The sequence below is a fragment of the Aphelocoma coerulescens genome, chromosome 1 (assembly GCF_041296385.1).
Source record: "Aphelocoma coerulescens isolate FSJ_1873_10779 chromosome 1, UR_Acoe_1.0, whole genome shotgun sequence".
In the NCBI taxonomy this organism is placed as follows: Eukaryota; Metazoa; Chordata; class Aves; order Passeriformes; family Corvidae; genus Aphelocoma; species Aphelocoma coerulescens.
The window spans coordinates 101,150,283-101,167,690 of NC_091013.1; the positions used below are offsets into that span (position 1 = coordinate 101,150,283).

Sequence of the window (17,408 nt, forward strand, 5' to 3'; positions counted from 1 at the left end):
TAAGGTATTTTCTATAAATGACTACTATATATATCTGGGTGTTCCTGATCATATTTATTCAATACATTAATAAGGTAATGAATAACACCTTTAAAAAAACCTACATCTCTTTATTTAGTTCATAAATGTTCAAGCAGTACAACAAGTAGCTTTGGGAGAGGTTTTAATCAAAATAACTGTAGAGCAGTTTTAAAGTTCAGTTATCACTATTTCCCCTTTGTCCCAAATGAAAAATGTTTTAAACCAGAATTTTTCTTTTTAAATAAAATAAACCTGATCATGCTGTTATAGCTAGTTTATTCTTTTTCCTCTTTCATTTTTTCCAAGTCCCCTTGCACAGTACATACATTTGGCTTTTGAACCAGTAAATGTCAGGCTCTGAAAACTACATTTTCATGAAAAACCCCAGCTGTGGAGGCCAGCTTTATTTTTTCATTCCATGTACCTGTGTACCTGTCCACTTCAGTTAGAGAACACCAACCCCCCCCGCCAGCCTGGCTCACGGGCAGCAGCTCTGGCTCCATAGCGCCAGGCTGATCATGGCTGGGGCTGGTGTTGAAACATTTGAAAACAAACATGGAAGAAAACCCCACTGAACTTGATCATTTAAAGCTGCACATACAGCAGCCTACCTCGGCGTTTCGGCAGGAGCATAAACTGTTTGTATGTGTAAGGAGAAAGTGCTTCAAGTTTACTGGCTGCAGGATATTAAGAATTATAGGATCTTTTCTATAATTTATGACTGGGAGATGTTACAGGTGGATTAGGATGGGTAGCTTATGGCACTTGTGTTACAGGACCAGTGAATATTTAAAAACTAACGCACATTGCATTCCACGACCAACTCTGGCATATCTGCGCCTTAAACATTTATTACAACATTGTGATAAATAATATACACACTGTATCTTTTAAAATACCATATAAACCTTACCTCAAGATAGGGAGCCAGCTTCCCTATACATTATCCTACAACATGTCCCTAGCCTGTGTTCCTTTTTATTCTAAAAACAAATTTGTAACACTGGATAACTACAGTAAGCAGCCTACACTATTACACAATTAATGCAGTATTGGCATCAGACTTGTATAAGCCTCGCACGTCAGCCAACACTGAAGTGCCAGGCGCACCGTAAGCGTTGCCTTCCTGGAGCCTGCGCTGCGCGGTCGGCGGGGGTGGCACGGGCTGGGCCTTTGCACCAACTTCATGTGGCCTCTACCACTTGCCAGGTATCGATGTGCCACACTCGTACCAGCGGACGTAGTTAATCTGAGTCTCCCCGCCTATCTTCCCAAATTTGACAGGTTCCTGACGAACTGCCCTGAAAAATCCTGGAACACAGAACAGCTTTGTTTACATGAAGCCCTCAGGACAGTACCATGCTTGGGTTCCCTGAGGAGTCTGTACCTATCAATTCAGTTAGTGGCTAAACTGGTCCCCAAGCTGTTAACCCGTCTGCCACAAGCAGGGCTGTTTGCTGCCCCTATGTCCATTAGCACTCTGCAATTTGCCCACCCAACTCAAGGCAAAAGTGCTTGGGATGGCAGCGCAGAGGTGAAGCCTGCCTCTCCTTGAGATCCCAGCACCCACCCGTGGGGGTGGTGCTGGCTGGGCACAGCCTGTGCCCCCTCTGTCCATGCTGGGGTCTCGGAACAGGAGGCTGCTCCACGTTGCAAAGTGACAGTAACAAACAGTCCCCACTGTGCAGCCTTGACATCGAAGTGAACCTCAGTAAAACTCGGCCCCTGGGGATAGTTCACACCACCTCCCCACCCTTAAATGCAAAATCGTCCTCCTGCTTTCACTCTGTTGTCTTTAACAACGCACTTGCTTCCCATTAAAACAATTAACATTAAGTTACAAATTAAAGTGAGGAATTGGGGCTCCATCCAACATGACCATAAGGAATGTATGTGTGGCTAGAGGAGGCATGTGCTCATGTGGACACACACACACAAAATACTGTTCTGCAGCTGGAGACAACATTGGCTGTGATTCCCTCAAAGCACTTCAGGTCAAATACATGTAGTCAATTCAGAAATCAACCAGCTGCAGCCAGAACAATTGGTCTGTTGGTCTGTTTTTTCCTCTGTTCAGTTAATTTACTAGAAATACAAGCTACTGAAAAGGTGAGGTCTTTTGTTTGCTTGTTTTGTTGTTTGTTTTGGTCTAAAAATGAGTGTAGCTTACGGATTCACTCAAATCCAGTTGCTGAAATCAAATTGGTTTTAAGTGTCTTTTAAACTGAGGTAGCAAGGTTGTTAGGTAAAAGGTTTTTAAATAATCGAATATTTTAAAAAATATGAATCTGGTACAACTGCGAAGTTTGCTGTCCTGGCAGTGTCAAATTGGGTCCCGATGATCTGTCACACAAAATACCTTTTAAATGGGCAGCACTGACTGGGAAGAGAAAAGCAAAACCTCTTTAGAAAAAACTCACAAAGCGCGTAAACAAACACCCTTCAGACCGTTCACCTACTTTGTGTTTTGGAAAAACTTGTGAAAGACTTAGGAACTTCACATTCATCTCCCACACCTACCTTGATGTGTTTCTGGACTTGTGTGGGGTGTTTTATAAATGAAGCACAGGAAGGTTTGGTCAACATGCTGATGCTGTACTGAAAACTGTTTTGCTGTTTTCCTCAGTAAAATGTTCCATGACTCGCTCAGCACACGTGCACATACCAGTACAGCCTGTGTTCTTACCCCACAAGGAATAGAACACCTCACCCTGGCACTGCTGCCAAGCAGCAAGGCAGGAGTTCAGCTGACAGAAGTACAAATTTCTTATGCTTCAGCCTCAGCAATGTGTGAAAAATAGCCAGGCAGGTCACAGCTGTGTTTAGCACATCCAGTGCCATGTCCACTTCGACCAGACTGGAATTTTGGGCACCCAGTTGCAATCAGTACACACAGAATTACTGCAGCATGAATTATATTTTCCAGCCATAACTTTTCCATTTCTCTTTAGTACCAAACAAGGTATTTAATGCCCAACTGATTATGTCCTGTGCTTTAAATCAGTCTTGCTAGTTTGAACACACCACTTAATGCCTCTCTGCAAACTCAAATGTGTGGTTGGGTTTAAATATGTAATACCAACTGTGAATGATTTGTTGGGCTGTTTTAGTGAGGAGAGAGTCTGTTTGCTACCTGACAGAACCCAAGTCATAACTGTCTTAATAAGTCATCGTTCACCATCAAAAACTTCTTGACCCTCTTCTGCCTGCAAAGCTGGCAGCTCCTTTCATTGCCTACCCCAGCAGTGGGCATTGAATCCACTGGCAGGAAAAAGAAACACACAAATAAAGGAATTGCCAAGGTTTGCTACAGAGACAGGTGTAAGGAATTACCATCTTTGACTGGTAGATCTTCTTGCTGTCCTGTCCTTCCATCTAAGAATGAGTCTACAAACTGGCAGTGATCTTCTCCATGGCCCCTCTGGTCTCCTATGTTATAAAATTTTCCTGAAAGCAAAGAAGCAGCAAAGTTTAGTGAAGGCTATTTCCAAAAACCACCAGAGGCAATGGGCTGTGCTCTTTCCTCTGTGGGGAAGCCAAGGTGAATGCTATGATTTTTTTCCTCTCAGGACCTGTAGCTGTAATTTGAACATGATGTGCAGGCTCCAAGTGCTCATGGCTAAGGCAAAAGTGCCCCACTCCTGGCCAAAATCTATGCCTGGACGTAATTTTTCCCTCTCCTTACATTTCATACAGTAAGGGAAATTCTGTTACTACCCAGAACCTCATCAAAAAGCAAGTTTTGGTAGTGATTTGAATGGAAGGCAGGTCTGGTTCCTTGTCAGGAAGCCCCCAGTACCTTCAGAGATGTTTTTATAGACCACCCCCAACATAGCCAAGGCCTGTTTTATAAATCATATTTTTACAACATGTGTGCAAGTGATAGCCCTTAACATATAGATGACCTCGGATAGTAAGTACTTATCCAGAGCATGGAGTGTGCCCATGTATTTATTTGCAGGATTGCTTAACAGGACACTTGACTGCAACTGAGTAGAAATCAAGGTCTCAAGTGTCCCATGCAGCATGTGCTGATGTTACACAGGCTGTGCTTATCCTGTTAACAGGCACACTGAAGAAGCTTTGACAGATGTTTTTACTTACTGATTTGATTTGCAAGATATTAATAAAATTCAGTTCAGAAGATGGAGGAGAGCACTGCTACATTCTCTGCCCAAGCCTGGGATGGAAATGTTTGTAGATAAATTTACCATTCTTCCTAATCTCCTTTCACAGCACTTAGTTCTCAATATGTCCAACCTTTAGTTGTGATGCTTAAAAGAAAGGTGAGAGCATTTAGAAATAGACTCAGCACGCAGGTATAAGCTAGGCAGAAAGTCCAGTTACTCATTAGATACTGGGTGTCCTGTAGCCTTGAACCTGTGCCAGTCTGGCCATTTGAGAGATGGTGGGGTGGGTTATAATACTGCTCCCAAATGCAATTAAGAGCAGCCTACCAATAAGCTCTCCAATGTTTTAGTGATCTGATACTTTGCCAAAAATACTTTGCCAAAATTTCTCACCTCCAGTTGATGGCCTCTGTGCATGTGGTTCTTCTCTAGCTTACAAAATTATTTATTACTATCTAGCTTTGGCTGCCAGCATGTTTTTTCCATAGGAGAACTGGTCAGAGGGAGTTCCTCTCAGCAATTTTTTGCTCTGAAATTAAGAACATTCAGGCTGCTTGAAAAAGCCTTTTTTTTTATCCACAGCTGTTGAAGGTCACACATAGAATTTATTTTTTTCCTCCCCTCAATAAATACTTATTTTTAGGTGGCCTGCTTTTCTGGAATGCCTACAGTGACTGCTCTGGAGGACTGTTAAATGAGGTCAGCAGTAGATGCTGGTTTATAGAACAGTCCTGGCATGTGTAACGGAGATCAGTTTTTCTCCATAAGAGACAGAATAAACCAGGTATTTTAATGGCTAACACCAGATACACGCATATTCTTCTGGCCCACAGCTTAACCTATGCATAACTCAAACAACTGCTCTTCATAAATTAGCAGCATTCTCAGTGACTATTACATTCTTACTGCCCAATTATTTCCATAATAGAAGAACACACTTAAACCATTTAGCTAAAAAATAACTGGTTTTCTGTTTCGGGGATAGCAGTTCTAGCACAAAGTAAATTTTTTTCCCCAGTGTTCCCTTGTGGGTGGCCTTACAATCTTACATACAAACTTTGCTTTATATATTATGAATTCCACAGCACTAGAAGAATAAATTCATGCTAAAAACCAGCATGCAAAGATAAGTTGTTGCCTGCCTTATACAACAGCATTTGGACAATGCACTCAAGTTTCGAGGTAGTTACACTGCTTCAACAGCAAAGCTTTGGAAGATTTTTCAGCTTCCAGTGGAATTCAGAGCTCAGTGCAGCCCTGCTGGCACACGTGGTCCAGCTGGCTGGTGCTTGCAGGGACACTTCCGCTGGCCTTGGGGGCATGGCGAGGCGAGGTGACCGTGAAACACATCAGAACAGAGCTTGGCTTCAAACTGGAAAACTTCTCACTCACACACAGAGGCCTCACTTAGTCAACGGGGGAAAAGCAGCTTTTCTTCTACATAAATATTTCACTTCTTTTAAATATTGTGACAACTGGTCAGCACTGGTTGTAACAATTCAAGTGCAAGAACCAGGCTTAGCAAGTATAATGAATACAGTGTGTCTACCTCATCTTTTTCCAGCGAGGTTAAACCACCAGCCTTCCAGCAAGAACAAAAACAATCTAAGGAAAATATGAAAATGGGCTGCTGATATTAAACTTTTCTTCTCAGATTGGAGTAGCTTTCACTGCAGTGTTAATTCACTTGATTTAGGGCTGAAGTCTAGTCCTGCTAGATTAGCACTGCTATTTCCTCTGCTGGCTGGTTTTGGGACACATCATGCCTCATTGCCAGTGCTTGTCATTTGATCACAGCTGGTTAGTACAGCAACAGTTGAATGAATGATACCTCTGTTCAAAACATTCTCTTTTAGTCACATAATTGCTAAGATATTATTTACATATGGAGTATTGTACTTACTATTAATGACAAGGCTTTCCTTCCTTGTCTGCTCATCAGAGAATGGTGCCAGATGCAAGGCAGGGAAGCTTAAAATTATGGCAGCATGGGCTGCCCTACAGTCCCTTGCTCTTTTCCTTCCATATTCCTTCCCACAGAGCCCAGAGCCCTGTTCCTGTGAGGTGCTGAGCTCAGAGATGGGGCAACTTTAGTTTATGAAAGTGGATTCTTCCAGCCACAGTTTCTCCTAGTTAATTCAATGCCATGTGTTGAACACACTTGCCTGACTTGCACTCAAAAGGTATTTCCCACACATGGTTTATGATACTCTGTGCTCAGAAGCCATGCTAATGCCATTGTCACAGAGCTGTCCGTGGTAAGAGACCTCACATAGAAGAAAGCCAGGAACTTGGGATGGCTTATAAGAAGTTAACATATTTCTAAAAGTACAAGCTGCATGAGACACTAAGATCTCCTAGACCAACTAACTGAAAAATACTTTTCATGGTTTTTTTCCCCAGTACACACACAGCATGTGTCACTTATTCAGGTCTTAAACACATCACACTCTATTGGCCTTAAGACACCTAGCAAAAAGGTGGGGAAAAAAGATCATAAGCAAAAATGAGGAATGTGAAAACAAAAATGTCAAAGTAGGTGAGTAAAACCTGTTGGCTAGAGTTAAAGTTGTGTTTATAAGCCTCCCAGTAATGAAGTAACCAGATGTTTACCAAAAGGGATAGGAATGAAAGGTCTAATTCTGGTCTAAAATGAGCTCCTGATCCTCTAATTAATAATTGTTCCAGGCTATCCTTTAAATACCAATTTGGCTGTTTTGCAATATATGCTATTCACTCTAATCTTTATCAATTTTCGGTATGACCCCCAGTACACCAACAGGTACTCAACTCCAGAGGAGTTAACTCTGGAGTCTGAAAGTTTTCTATCAAACATATCAATGCTTATTGAGCACAAGAAGATTACTGTTTATGATTAATCTGTGGACTAAATTAAACAAATCTGATCACACTTCAGCAGAGCTCGTTTTGTTAAACCTCTTAGCTCTGGAACCATAATATTTTTCAGGGATATGTAATGTGGACAACACTGATTTGAATGTTTCTTACCTGTAAGTGAATCACTGAGGTATATCTTGTATCTCAAAGAATTGCACAGCTGCACACCTACAAACTTCTTATACCAAGTCCTCTTTACGTATTGTTTGCCTTTGCATTCTGAATATGTGTCTGAATTGAATGGGATTTCAGTCCAGATAGCATCTTTTCCCACTGCAGGAGAAGAAAAAGAGGCTGAAGGATGATGCTGTGTACAAAATTATGTACAACAAATACATTTGAATAACTAGAATTAGAAACCTTGATGAAACAGAATGTACCAATACACTTGCATTTTGAACATAAGAAATATTTTAGGGAAGCACCAAAGTATGGAGATAAAATTGGTACTGTGAACTCCTCCTGCTGTCCTCCAGTGCAGGTTTGGAATAAGCTCATTCTAGGACCTTGTTAGGGGGACAATGTTTGTATTGGCAAAACTCTCCTTTACAAAGTGTGTGATACAGTCACCATTCTTCAGTGCGTTCCAGCCAAGACAATCAACCTGCAGCAAACTGTATGTGATCTAACAAAAATAGCATAAACATGAAGTGCCATTAATTACGTGGAGAAAAACGGCACCTCAGTGTTTGTCAAAGTGAAAGTGACATCTATTACAAATACAAAAAGCCCAATTTGCTTGAGCAATCTCAGCTTTTCCTCAAAAGCTCAGTCCACCTTCCACCAAAGACTGCAAGAGTCTTGTAAGTGACCTAAAGCAGAGCTAGATCAAGCCTTCTGAAGCAGAAAATTTTCCTAAAACACAAAGACAGATAAATAGAATCCTCTGAGTTGTGCTCTGTTAACTCACTTAAAAAGTGTGGAGTAGCTTATTCATTTTGCAGAGCTTTCTTTGCTTTAATGACAAGGCTGAGAAAATATGAGGCTGTCCTTGGCTCATTTGTATACATTGGTTTGAAGCCATCCCAGCTGCCATGGGAGCTCCACATCACGCTGATTGCCTTGTGCTCAAGTAAACAAGCAGCCTCGCATGAATTCCTTAGCAGGGGCATGGGTGAGTGAAATGTGTGTGAATGCTGTTTGATTCCATAACTCATCCGGCTGGTGCAGCAGAGTCCCCTCCTTGTAAAATTCTGCTATCTCATTTCTGAAAAAATTGCTGATCAGATTTATATATAAAACACTTACTTGAAATTGGCTCACTCACTCTTGGGTCCGCTGGGGGAAGAAAACAAACATTCAATCAGACACTGTAAAATGAACGTTCCCAATAATTCGATGGAAAAGCACTGGTAAGTGATTTTTTACAGCTGATGTAAGCTGTAATTTGTGAAACAGAAAGAGTTTTGGAAGCAAAGTTAACTTTTGTATTAAATTAAATTAGAAGAAATATATTTCTTATGCTAAACTCCAGTATCAATGAGCTTTTAATAATTTTACTTATGGGACAACACCAGCCAAGCAGAGTTCTAGTAAAAACAAGAGTTTAAACCTGTAACCAACAAAACCCAATTGTACTGTGCCTTATTAAAATTTCAATTTCAAAACCTAAATAATAAAAAGGACACATCTAATACTTGCCACAAAAATCTTGGCTTTGAAAGCCCAAATGTGAGAAATGGATGTGTGCAATTAAGAAAAAACAAAACTGGATGCTTAATTTGTCCAAACTAAATAGGAGACAGAGCATAAGCCTTGTCATTCATGAAAACTGCACTTGGCGCAAACATTTTTTTTTCACTTTTAACAATCCAGGATTACAAAGAGTGTATTCAGAGTTTTTAAATATGCATGGCATAGTCTGAACTCCTCCCTGAGTAATCCTTTGCTCAGCCAAAACTCTCATCCATCAGTGACAGCACTAGTTAAGGACTATTAAATTATTACACCTGGCTCAAAACACAGATTGAGAAAGTCCTTTCAAAAAGGCTAAATCCATTTTGTGTTTTATGTGGTCCTTCAGTACTACCAAGCAATAAACACTTCTACACAAAAGATGGTCTCTTGTTTGCATAAAGTCAACAAGCCAGCTGTAGTTAACCTTGAGGGGAGAAAGAATAGGAAAAGCAAAAGCCCTCTGATTCTCACCTCTGAGTCAGAGAGAACTTGACTTGGGAACCAACCAAACAGACATGTATACACATCTTTAACAGTTTCACTGGAGAGTAAACAGGATGGAAGGGGACCTACTGGGACACTGACTCTTCCCAACTGCTCTTTCTCAATCCTTATTTCAGCCAAACAACATCACTGTTTACAGCAGCCTTATTGAACAGGTAGCAAAAACACCTATGAACACACCAGCCCAAAGAAAAACCTAATGTTCCCCATCCAGAAGCTGTTAAAGAGTTGGATAGATGCAAAAAGGTCAGGAATATAAATCTTAAATGACTGAGCCCTTTCTAAGGATGAAGTCATTTTCTTCTCAATGAATACCAGACAAACCCTCTGTGTTCCTCTGTCTTTTTCTCTTGCAGTCTGTCCATCTCGCATCTTCACACAACACAGTTCTGATCCTAGGCTGACCTTCCAGGCACCACCATAACATGCTCAGTGGTAAAAAGCCAATCAGGAGATAGTAAAGAGCAAGACTGAATGCACAAAATGAAGTGAGAGAGCCTTTCATGCATCCCACAAACATGGATACTAAAGCTGCTGTAAACAATGGTCTGATCTTTGGAAGTTCTTACCCGATTCAGTGCTGAATGTCACAACATTGCTGCTCGGACCTTCACCAAGGGGGTTCCTAGGTTTCACGTGGAATTCATAACTGGGGAATCAAATAGAAGAGATAAAAATTTTGCAAACTAAGCCTACTTCCGTAGTCTGGAGCAATGAAGCAGCACACACCTTGGTGCTACTCCCCTTCTGGAGAAGAACAAAAAAGCCCAATTTCTTGCCCCAAAACCACAGAGATTTTTTGTCCTGACTGTGTAAGACCTCTCTGAACACAAAATTAACCAGTCCTTTTGATAATTCTTTGCACACATACTATTAATATTTGATTAAATTCACCACTGGTTTCTCTGTCTCCTCTCACAAAGCAGTTCCAGTTCTGGCAAAGGGAGCAAGTTCAGATGAGGTCTGAAGCAACCTGACAAGCAGAGACTGAGTAAAGGACATTGTTATTTATTTGTACTTTTTGCATTCTTAAGAACACAAACCTCCAATTCAATGCCTCTCCAGCCCACCAACAGTGACAGACAGGGCCAGTAGTGAAACACTGGGCAAGTCTTCCAGGACAGGAGCTCAGCCAAGGCAAAGATCCAATCGTTTGAATGTATGTTAATAATCAGCATATGAAGCAAAGACACTGCACAGAGTCTCTTTTGCATGTTTTTTTACTGATGTGGCACAACACCAGCCTGTGCCATAGTTATCTCATGATCCCTTTTCATCACTGTTTTGGGAACTAAACACAGTGCTGTGGAAACAGAACATGATTGAAGGAAAAATATCCAAACCAGCCTCCTCTTCTTAAGCCTCCCTCACCTGTCAGTACTTGATTAACAGTGGAAGTGCCACGTACAGAGAGACATCTCACGTGCTCTGAGCACACGCACGGTGAATCTCTCCTAACACAGGGCTCCTTTTCATCAGTGCCAGGGAGCCACAGGACACGAGTCAAAGGGATTGTAGGCCTGGAAAATGGGCCCCAAATTAGAGACACCTTTTTGCTCTAAACACAGAGCAAAATGAGAGTCCCAGAAGTGGACAATTAAACATTCAGCTCTTGACTCGTGAAGGATCATTTACCAATGATAACTTTGGTAGCTCACCACTGTAACATAGAATTGTAATGTATTGCTGGAATCGTTTCCAAACAGCAATTTTCTAAAGAAAAAAAACACCATACCACACTCTGCACAGTTGGAAATTTGTAAACTCCATTTGCAATTCCCCAGAAAAAGAATTCAATCCAAACTTTGGATTACCTCTCATTCCTCCTTGGCTCCTGCAAAACCTGAGCAGTTCACTAATTAACCTCAGTGGAGTATTCATGCAGTACCAAGCAACTGCTTTCCATCCACTGTACTTCTAAGACAACATGTAACTTTAAAATTGCTTACTTAAGCAATTGCCTTTATTTCTAGGGTTTTCTTTTCTTTTTAAGGGAAATACTTATATAGACTGGTATGCTGAACAGATGCATTGTGGAAATTCATGGATATTGCTAAAAGAAATGTGGGCTTGTTTTGAGCTGAAAAAAGTCTGGTTGGAGTAATCTTGACATTTATTCAAACATGCTGCAAGACCATTTTGAACTACCCATGTTACCCCATGGTAGGAGGGAGACATTAACTAAATGATCAATTTAAGAAATTTATAAATCTTCATGATCAACTTCAATTTCTTTAAACAAAGACATGCTTTTAAAAATAAGATCTGAGCAGTGTTAGTATTCACACTGGGCATGTGGTACAGTAACTTTTTTTGGTCAAGAAGTATTCTTATCTGATAGGAAAGGTCATAATATAGAGAACTGTATCAGAGCAGTTGGAGATTCTTTCTGAAGAATCACTGAAGCCTAAACAAAGATCTCCTAATATGTTGGGTGTCTTAAAGTAATAGCTAGATGATACATTCTTGAAAATGTAGAAATTAATCCACACCTACAAAAAGGTTGCGGTTGCAAAGAAGTTTTCCTCCTTCTTTCACAGCAGGAGCACCTTATCTAGAGCTATTATTATAATTGTGATCATCAAGATGGAATGTTCTATTGCTTTATGGGCAGTTTATGGTTTGATCTCATGGGTGATAATAATCTGTTTCTGTCCCTTTGTATGTATTTTGCTGATTTTTGAACAAATATATTGTTCTCAAGAACTGATATGACCTACTTTGCGCTGCATTAGGCAACATTCTTCATAGGAATCAGTCCTGTTCCCAAAAATCTTTAGTCTATGAACTTGGACCCATCAATTCTCTGATTCCAAAAAGACAAAAAAAAAGAACTGAAGATAATTTTCCAAGCACTGTTTTTCAAATTGTGGTTTAGAGATCACTAGGTTCTCTGCAAAAGACCAAACCACAGCTTGGAAAATTAGGGCAAAATTTTAATAAAGAACTAAAATCTACAGATAGAGATTTCAGCTTATGTAAACATATAAAGAAAATTGGAGAAAAGGAAAATAATAAAGAAATGTCCAAAGTTTAGCTCAGTGAATTAGAGAAGTCTCTTATTACTAATGTTAAAGAGGAAATTTTAGAAACTAAAATACATGCAATTCTACAGTTCTGCGGTATGTGTTTTTGCAAGCATCACAGGCTCTTTTCCCCTGCCAATTTCAATCCTAAAACAATACCAGTGGCTTCCACAGTACAAAAGTAACAAACAACCACTTTTGGAGATGAAGAGAATTAGCTAGTTGACAGAACATTGAAAAGGAGAGAAAGGAAATGGGTTCACAATATGACAGAGTTTACAAACCTAACTCTAATTTTAAAGATGTGCTGTGGCTGTCTTAAAAGAAGACAATCTAAATTCTCCCTTTTTGTGTGTCAAGTGAAAGAAAACATAAATGAAAAACATAAATGAAATGTTGAAGAAAGGGTATCATCTGCACTCTTATGTACTCCTATAGAAACCACAAGAAAGGGGAAAAACTGCTTAGAGCTTCAAGAAGTATATACAGCAAAATTAATAAAGGGGAATAGGAAAGCTATAGAATGATTATCCCATGTCTGCTGCTTAGTTAGACTTACCTAAAAGGAAACTGGAGTCTAAATTCCATTTTTATATCTGCCTGCCTAATATACCAAAAACCCTGCTACACTATGTAAGCTGCAATCTAATGTCTCACACCTTTAACATCTATAAGATTGCTATCCTACAAACTTTTGGAGACCGGGCCTTCCAAATCCTCCTAAAGTGTGTAAGACAGTAAAAGTCCTTGTGCAGATTAAATGGACTTGACTTACAGTAATTACTACTTGGAGTGTATTTTTCCACCACAGGAAATCGCTATACCACATGGAACTCTGGCAAATGCAGCTGCCGCTGCATTTTTCAAATCATGCAAAAGGAGAAGATTGAAGATTGCAGAACTGAAAGTAGGTGAAGAGAGATTTTCACCATAATAGGAGAACTGGAGCAGCTGACTACAGTCCTGGGACTTCAGGTCTATTGCTGGGAGAAGCTGGAGTGGGATGTCAATTGTGCAGGGTTGTTTCTGTGCACGGAGCTGCTGTCTCTGCAGAGTGTGCTTGGATGGCAGTGTGGTCAGGAGAGAGAAAGAGAGAGAGAAAGAAAGAAAAAAGGGAAAGAGGGGAGGGGAGGGAAGGGCTGCTATGCTTGTTTGAGGAATCTTTCACCTAACAAAGTTGGAAGAAAGCTAAGAGAAATGGGAAATGCTTACCCATGAACCCTGATATCAACAACAATTTAATACAAAATCTGTCACTTTAAAAAAAAACAAATAGAAACCTCCAGCATTTTTCTGCCACTGTCTGAATTTTGCTGCATTGAAGTTTTCAGAGTAGTTCCTACCTCTAGACCCTTGCTGTTATCAAAAGCTAAGCTCTCCGCATTGAAAGAGGTTTTCTTGTTTTTTTCCCTGTATGTGATTAGCATATTTTGGGTGTTAACTGCAATACAAAACAATATTAGATAAAGGTGATAACAGCCTTGGGACACAGTCTAACCCAGAAGTCCGAAAGAGACCACTCAAAACATTTCTTAAAAGGTGAAGATTATATTTGAAATCACCAAAATAATTAATGGGGAAACAGATCAGTACCTAATGGGAAGTTATACAAAACTGTGGAATGCAAGCATCACAGGCTTTTTATTTCTTATTAATACTCTTTTTCTACACAAGTTGGCTGGTGGGACACATCCTCCAATGGCTACTCAAACATCCCCGGAGCTATTTTGCATAAGCCTTAATATATTTCTTTACTGCCTTCCAATTAGTGCCATCACAAACATGCATGACAACAGTTTTCAACATTCTTCAGGCACTTTTTTGAAGGCTTCTATCGAAATTTGGGCTGTAAAACTTCCTGGACACTATGGTCTGTTCTGTGGACTTCGTTGCTCTTAAACAAACCACCAGAATGAAAGAGAAAATGTACACTGACAAAAAAAAAAGTTTCAAGATAGGGCAGGGATACAGAAATAAGAACTACATATTTTGGCAGAGAAACCAGCAGAAATAACAAAAAAATCTCATTGGAAAAAAAACCCAAACAACATCTGCATTTAATATTTTAGGCTAGGAAAGTCCATGAAAAAACTACAGGTCGGTGAAACCAATTTTTTTTCCAAAGAGAATATGCAGAGGAACACCATTATTACTACACAAGAGATGGAATGAAGACAACAAAAACCACAGTAAGCCCATTTCTACCTCAGGCCTCTCAATGTTTATTCCAAACAAACAGCTCAAGGAGAAAAATACTGAAAATGGTGGATAATGACCTTATCTTGACTCACATATGGGAGATATTGCTTGGCTATTAACATAGGAGAAGTTACTGCAATACTTTCTTATGAAGTGCAGTTTTAATGTAAAACAAGGAAAGAGCAGAGTCCTGGGTATGCCAGTGGTACTGGGAGTTCCAGAGTGAGCAGCCTTGTAAGGAAACTCAGAAACAGGAGACCTGAATGTCAACTTAGATGGAATATTACAGGTCTCATTCCTCAAATGGCTGCTTGGAAGTTAGACTGTAATGACTTTGACCAAAACAATCAGTCTTGTAGTTTGATTCTTTTCCAAGTGGAATAAACAGTGCATTTCTCACTATAAGAATTGCAGAATTTCCATGTGGAGGATGAAAAATTGTTAGTTCCTACTAGTGCATTTGTTTCTCTCATTTTTCTTTGCTGAGATAGAAATGACATTTGCATTAATGCACTAAGCTACCTTGGCCTACATTAAAGAAACTGGAGGAAACAGAGATCTATAAGATCAGAAACTGCCCCTAAGATCCAATCTCACAATAATTTATACTATAAGACACCTATGAAGGTGTCCTGGTCCAGGCCCCTTTTCATGACAGGGCTGACTTAGCTGCTTTGAGCTCAGGGTTGATCAAGTACAGTAGTTACAGACATTCACTGCTTGAGCAACAGAGTAAAATCTGAGTAGCTCACTACTTGGTTCAGGCTAACCAGGAAAAAGAAGAATAGATGGCTTTTGGCTGTTACAGTCATTTCACTAACAGAAGAATAAAGATGGCAAAAATTGCAGAAATTTTGGTGTGTGTTTCAGTGTGATACTGAACAGGGGGCTGAGTGAAATGTGACCTGGACCTACTCTAAAATTCTTGGAAATAATATAAAGGGTAACAAAAGCTAACTACAGTACAAAGTCATAATCAACAGCTGGGTATATTTGAATATTAGATCACAGAAGTACATTTATAATAGAAATGTTTAAGTAGAAGACATTCATAAACAAGAGGAAGTTTTCTTCAGGCATCAGTTATATCCCATTAACTATCTGTAGAACGAAGATATATATAGTTATCTAGCTCATATAGCATAACCACACTACATTCTTTGGGATATTTCAGGTAAAGGTTACAATCAGAAGCAAACTATCTGATAAAATTAAACAGAATTATAGACTGAAGCCAGACAGCAGCTTAGGGCCAGCAAGGGTACCAGTTTCAGGAACTCTGACTAACCAAATAATGGATATCAAGATTTGAATTTTCCAGGTTATTTAAATGATCAGAAGTCATCTAAGATTTGAAATCCTGCAACCCCCATGTTTGGCAATTCTCTAGGTGAAAAAGAGGATAAAATATTTGTCCTATAAGGAAAAATCCTTTAAACTAATGTGTGGTTGTCAACTGTGAAGCATGCCTTACTGTGGGAAATTGGCATGGATATGACATGTCTTTCCTTGGGAAAAAACCATATGGATCTCAGCATTCCAATGAAATCACACTGTACAGGAGCCTCTAAAACATTTCTTTAAGAAAAAAACCCCAAACGATCAGTTGCATTAGGAAGCAGCTGACTGTGCCCCACATTTATTTAAAGGGCCTATGTCCTCACAGCCAGAAGTTTTTCAAATCTCTGTTTTACTTTCATCTCGGAGTATCAGTCTTGCAGTCAAGTCACTAAGAACACATAAAGCTGGCATATATAAGTCAGAAAGGCAATTGCCATAACATATAGAACTTATTTGTTTAAAAGTAACCTTCACAAGTTGTTGTACACTTATGAAAGTGTTCATCTCCATATTACCATGGTATGAGTCTGCTAAAACCAAACACTAGATAACTGTACTCAAAGTCAGAACTCTTTTCTCAGCCAGTGCATTTTTTCTGGATCTAGTCACTTTTCAGACAGCTAAATGGACACACAGAATACTGCATGATAATCCTCATCCCATTTAACTTCTGTGTTTGTACTTACTGACAGCTGCAGTCGAACATGCAATTTTTGATGAGCGACTGTAAAAGTCTCTTTGTTGCCTCCCTAACACTATCCAAATTCCTGAAATATTTAAAGTCTGGTCATTATCTCCTAATCTTTAAAAGCTGCATTGTGAAAAGGCCAGCTCAAAGGAAGAAGGGTGTCTGCCTTGCTGCAGAGCTTCCCAGAGGTGTAGCAGTATACCTATTTGAATGAAGAATGCAGAAGACAAAAGCAAACAAACAGCATCATCTGGCAGGCTCAGATGCACTCAGGTTTTCTCTGCTGCTTGTTCTGCCCCCTTCACACTGAACAGTTGTTTGTCTTGCTTCCCTCCTGCTGGTTGTGGGCAATTAACTCTTTAGCTTCTGGGACAGGCACTACCATATCCTACCTGAAGTACCTCAACAGGATGCTAGACCTTGGCCACTGTGACTGCAGACCATCTCTGCCATGTACAGCTCCTCAAGAGTGTACATCCACACAACTCAACTGCACAACTACAGGCTTGAGCTGGCTTGCTGCTTTAGGGTCTTTCTGGTTTCAACTTAGCCATGAAGGCTGAGGTAACACATTCACAAACATTTTTATGCCTTTTTGGGAAGCCTTTATTTAGGTCTGTCTGCTTTAGATCTGTCCTGAACTGCCTCTGAATGCCCTGGACCTTCAGAGCAGCAATGGGGATTCACATGAGCCTGCCTCACTGAGGGCTTCAGGAAAGCCAGAAAAAATAGGGTCTCCAATTCAGTTTGTCAGTTTCTCCAAAGTGTTGCAAGGCCAAGAGGTTCTTCCCAGTTAATCCACCTTCTGCTACTGAGCATCTCTCTTTCCATATATTGCTGGTACTTTTGTAATTGCTGATTGCTTGTGGGAGAGATTTCTATTCCTCCTCCAAGTTTCTTTTCCAGTTCCACCTGTTCTACAGC

At 40.1% G+C, this 17,408-nt stretch overlaps 1 protein-coding gene across 11 annotated transcripts in view; it reads right to left on the reverse strand.

Moving 5' to 3' along the window:
• Positions 1–33: 33 nt before the first annotated feature.
• The window catches only part of ABI3BP (ABI family member 3 binding protein), a 146,737-nt gene continuing 129,362 nt past the window's right edge, over positions 34–17,408 (reverse strand). For all 11 annotated transcript variants that reach the window (XM_069021582.1, XM_069021575.1, XM_069021572.1 and 8 more), the window contains 5 exons: positions 9,800–9,879; positions 8,298–8,327; positions 7,161–7,322; positions 3,355–3,468; positions 34–1,332 (listed from right to left, as the gene is read on the reverse strand). In XM_069021582.1, the coding sequence (XP_068877683.1) occupies positions 1,217–1,332; positions 3,355–3,468; positions 7,161–7,322; positions 8,298–8,327; positions 9,800–9,879 (502 nt within the window). In that variant the 3' untranslated portion in view covers positions 34–1,216. The remainder of the gene's footprint in view (positions 1,333–3,354; positions 3,469–7,160; positions 7,323–8,297; positions 8,328–9,799; positions 9,880–17,408) is intronic.